The sequence below is a fragment of the Sardina pilchardus genome, chromosome 23 (assembly GCF_963854185.1).
Source record: "Sardina pilchardus chromosome 23, fSarPil1.1, whole genome shotgun sequence".
Classification (NCBI taxonomy): Eukaryota; Metazoa; Chordata; class Actinopteri; order Clupeiformes; family Clupeidae; genus Sardina; species Sardina pilchardus.
The window spans coordinates 1,588,833-1,593,832 of NC_085016.1; the positions used below are offsets into that span (position 1 = coordinate 1,588,833).

Sequence of the window (5,000 nt, forward strand, 5' to 3'; positions counted from 1 at the left end):
CCACTTGTAGTATCAGCAATGTTTTGACTAATTGAAGTGTGGTGTCATCTGTATCTGTGAAAGTAAATGCTATGGGGAACGATTAGTGTGATTATTGATGTGAGAAGTGTAAGTTCAGGAAATGCTCAATTGAATCTTAAAATCAGATGTCTCTATAGTTCATACCCCCCCCCCGCCGGTTTAACTTGGTTTGATAAACTGACTCTTGTTCTCCCACAAATACCACAGCTGCCACCCACCTGACTCTTGCGACAGCCTTTGTGGAACCAGTCAAAAATTCACGGGAGAAAACGAAAACGAAGCTCGTTTTGAAATCAGGCTCGTTTAAAAGGTTCCGGCCGGGAGAAGCGTTGTTGGCACGCAAGCAAGCAAGGTCTTTTCTGTGTGTAGTAGGCTAACGTGACGTGTGGTCTTTAGGCTGCTTTAGTTGTTCCTTAACTCCCTGCCTCTGTGTGAGTGCTCGTGTGTAGACTTGTGTTTTATATACTGTATGTGGCCTGTGGCGTGGTCTGTGCTGTGCTTGTCCACAGGAGTAGGGCTGAATCTTGATCCTTGCCGTGGAGAATGTTGTTGATGGATTTACTTTCTTGTTAGATCCCGGTAATTCCGTTCATAACTGCCCCGGGGCGTTGTGCAGTATGTGGTGCTTGTGTTTGCCCCCCCTGGTAGCTTGTCAGATGGATATAACTTTATTATTATAAATCATGTCTCTTCTGCTTTGGCCCACTGTGATTCGTGTCGGGCCGTTTCACCATCTAGAACGTGCATTAGCTGCTAAAGCCTAGCGCTGCAGCCAGTTGAAGCCTAGCGCTGCAGTCAGTTGAAGCCTAGCGCTGTAGCCAGTTGAAGCCTAGCGCTGTAGCCAGTTGAAGCCTAGCGCTGCAGCCAGTTGAAGCCTAGCGCTGTAGCCAGTTAAAGCCTAGCGCTGCAGCCAGTTGAAGCCTAGCGCTGCAGCCAGTTGAAGCCTAGCGCTGCAGCCAGTTGAAGCCTAGCGCTGCAGCCAGTTGAAGCCTAGCGCTGCAGCCAGTTGAAGCCTAGCGCTGCAGCCAGTTGAAGCCTAGCGCTGCAGCCAGTTGAAGCCTAGCGCTGCAGCCAGTTGAAGCCTAGCGCTGTAGCCAGTTAAAGCCTAGCGCTGTAGCCAGTTGAAGCTTAGCGCTGCAGCCAGTTGAAGCCTAGCGCTGTAGCCAGTTGAAGCCTAGCGCTGTAGCCAGGTGAAGCCTAGCGCTGTAGCCAGTTGAAGCCTAGCGCTGTAGCCAGTTAAAGCCTAGCGCTGTAGCCAGTTGAAGCCTAGCGCTGTAGCCAGTTGAAGCCTAGCACTGCAGCCAGTTGAAGCCTAGCGCTGTAGCCAGTTGATGTAGAGCTGGCTAGTGGCCCTAAATTGGCAAGACCTATAAAGGGCTTAACATTATTCAAATGAAAAGTACAAAGTTGCCAACGTCAGGATGAATGTGTCTGTGCGTGCGTGCGTGGGTGCGTGCGTGCGTGCGTGCGTGCGTGCATGTCTGGAGTTGATTGTAGTGGTGGCACTGCAGGTTATAGTGCTGCCTCATCACAAGCCCACTGTGGGCGGGTATGTAGCTACAGGGTACATGAACGCCATGTAGATGCATCTTATCTGAATAAAGCATGCACACTATTGGGGGTATTAACCGTCTCCTCTCTCTTCCTCTTGTGTTCCAGATGCGTTTGTGAACAGCCAGGAATGGACCCTGAGCCGGTCTGTCCCGGAACTCAAAGTGGTGAGTAGCCTGTTTAAGCTTCACAGCTTCATTCAGTCCGTTATATCAAAAGGGCCATTGTGCCCCGCTCCCGAAGTAACTGTTAGTGCCGGGTATTGAACCCACAACTTTTCAGGCTACTGCATGCTAGCCCAGCTCCTGCATGCTAGCCTACTACACTACCATTGCCTACAAGCGCTTCATTAAGCAGTGGGACGGGGCACATATACCATTGCGGAGGCTATGCAGCTAATCCATATAGAATAGAACTAAAGCAACATAATTCTACACCATAATAGGCTACGTGCACGAAAGGCTCATGTATTTCAGGTGGAGCGTTAACTGTGTTGTAATGTTATCTTCTGTTATTCTGCTCCTTACATCTTCACTCCAACACTGAATATCTTGTTTGGCCAATAATAAAAACGTTAACACTCATAAATCGCTCTTTATCGCAGCGTTCTGATTCACTAGGTGCAACACCCAACAGGGTCCGTGTAGACACGAATTCAGAGAGCGCAGACCTCTGCCTAGCGAAAACATAACCGCTCATAATTGTTTCTTCCTTGGGTCATTTCAGACCTTCCCTGAAAATGTAATCGAAATCCATCCAGGACTTTTTGAGTTATCTTGCCACAGACAGACAAACTAACAAACAAACCCCGACGATAACATAGGAGCCTTTTGTGCACATACAGTAGCCTATGAGCACAGTATCTTGTGATCTGTGAGGACTGTGGTGAGATACGTGTGGCTGGTCTCTCCGTTGCCTATGAGCACAGTGTCTTGTGATCTGGTGAGATACGTGTGGCTGGTCTCTCCGTTGCAGGGCATCGTGGGTAATCTGGCCAGTGGGAAGTCTGCGCTCGTGCACCGGTACCTGACGGGGACGTACGTACAGGAGGAGTCGCCAGAAGGTAAGGGCACCATATGTGCTGCATCTATTCCACACACACACACACACACACACACACACACACACACACACACACACACACACATATACTGAAGGCCAGTATGCAGTTCCGTCAGTTTCAAAAACAAAACGCAGCTCTAAAGCCTAGTAGTTAGTTATTAAACATTGATAGCAATATAAAGGCAAGTATAAAGTTAGTGTGTGTGTGTGTGTGTGTGTGCGTGCACATGTCTATGTGCCTTCCTGCAGCTAAGCCCAAGGCTTCCTTTCAGCAGCTGTTCTATGAAGTGATGAAGTGAGTGTGTGCATTTCTCTCTCCTCTCTCTTTTTCCATACACACTCTCTCTGTGTGTGTGTGTGTGTGTGTGTGTGTGTGTGTGTGTGTGTGTGTGTGTGTGTGTGTGCCTGTAAGCAGGAGGAGACCACCCTAGTCCCTCTGCATTATTGAGGAATGGAGAGGCTGGCCAAGGCTTTCTGCCTGCAGTGCTGGGCTCAGTATGGGAACAGAATCCATGGGCCAGCCCCCCCCCCCCCCCCCTGTTCACTATCCTGTGAATATTTCATATTTCATGCTCCTTATTAGAGATATTACTTGAGCGTCGCTCTGTTGTTTCTGCATCGCTTGGATTTTGTAGGGCCCAGGGACGGTTCAGTTGCATGTAGCGTAGCCCAGGAATAGTGAGCCAGTCATTCCTACCTCCTGTAAGGCCCCTATTTACATGTGCCAGACGGCATCACCGGTGCACAGCTACGATACAGTACATCGCTGTTTACACTGGTCTCCAGCTGAGGCTCTCAAGAATGTGCATGATAAAGAGATCAAGAGAAAATCTGCCACATCAGAGCTGTTCCGTCCAGACTGACTTTGCATTTAAATTAGGGCCCTATGTTTAAAAAACACCATGCATAGATCAACATGTGATTTAAATCATGAGATCTCTGATCCACCAGTACAGTATGCGCTCCTGTCAGTCAGTGATGGACATGCTGATGCATGAGTGTGCAAGCTTCAGATGTTAGAACGCAGATCTTTGGGTTTAATATCAGGCCCTGCTGCAGATCTTTGGGTTTAATATCAGGACCTGCTGCAGATGTCTGGGTTTAATATCAGGACCCTGCTGCAGATGTCTGGGTTTAATATCAGGACCTGCTGCAGATATCTGGTGCTGGATCTGGCTGCTGTGTTCTCTGTGTCACTCATCCTTCTGTCTGTGTCATCTATGTCTCCCTGTCCCGTACACTACACTCTTTCTGTCTCTGTCCTTATCACTGTCTCTCAATATGGTTTACTTACTCTCTCTACACACACACACACACAGAGACAGAGACCGGACATACTTTCCCCTCCTGCTCTTAGAACCGGCCTCACTTTCCCCTCCTGCCCTTAGAACCGGCCCTACTTTCCCCTCCTGCCCTCTTAGAACCGGCCCTACTTTCCCCACCTGCCCTTAGAACCGGCCCTACTTTCCCCTCCATCCACTGTTCTCATCTCGTGATGTTTGTTCTCTGTTGTCCTCCAGAGTGTCTCCTCTGTCCTTCTTTTTTGTTCTTCTATCCATCCCCCTCTCTTCTCTCTCTCCCCATGTGTGTGTGTGTGTGTGTGTGTGTGTGTGTGTGTGTGTGTGTGTGTGTGTCCGTTCTCTGTCGCTCCACACAGCAGCCAGTTCTTACCACTGGCAGCCCAGGAACTAACCCCGAGAAAATCTCAATAGTGTGTTTGTAGATCAGGATTATACCACAGTGTGCCAAGAGCAACATTATACTCCAGCATGGAGGGGCTTAGTGTGGGGCTGTGTGACGTTAAAACAACAGCTACAGATCTCCCATCCAAAAAAGCTGGCACAATGGCGGATAGAGTAAGGGACTTTTTTTTTTTTAAATCTTTTTTTATTTTAAAATTTTATCTGAACTTAACGGAATATTGCCTGATCTAGACTCAAACAAAACAAAACAAAACAAAACAAAACAAACAAGCCAAGAAAGCTGTAAACAAAACGTTTATCCGTTCACATTCCTGTGCTTTGAAACGGGCTCTTGTAATTAGTATATTCTGGCAGAGCAATGCAAGCAATCAGGCAGAGCAAGTTGAAAACCATGTTAATAAACCTTAACTTAACACAGTTCAAACAGCCCAGCCCTTTGGGACTGGGGCAAAACTATTAAAGGGGCATTATAAAAGATATGCATGCATGTGGGTACTCTCCTCCCTGATTGTGTGTGATTGTGTGTGTGCTATCCTGAGGGAGCGTGTGTGCAAGTTTATCTCTCTCTGTGTGTGTATGTGTGTAGAACCAGCTCACCACCTGGTCTCCTTTCTTAGAGAGGGTGACACTGAACTGTTGTGATGCTAGAAAGGGCCCTTCAGT

The 5,000-nt window shown here is 48.1% G+C and overlaps 1 protein-coding gene across 2 annotated transcripts in view; it reads left to right on the forward strand.

Annotated features, from left to right (window-relative positions):
- agap1 (ArfGAP with GTPase domain, ankyrin repeat and PH domain 1) overlaps positions 1 to 5,000 on the forward strand; it is a 172,808-nt gene that overhangs the window by 62,106 nt on the left and 105,702 nt on the right. For both annotated transcript variants that reach the window (XM_062527842.1, XM_062527843.1), the window contains exons 2-3: positions 1,681 to 1,739; positions 2,548 to 2,635. In XM_062527842.1, the coding sequence (XP_062383826.1) occupies positions 1,681 to 1,739; positions 2,548 to 2,635 (147 nt within the window). The remainder of the gene's footprint in view (positions 1 to 1,680; positions 1,740 to 2,547; positions 2,636 to 5,000) is intronic.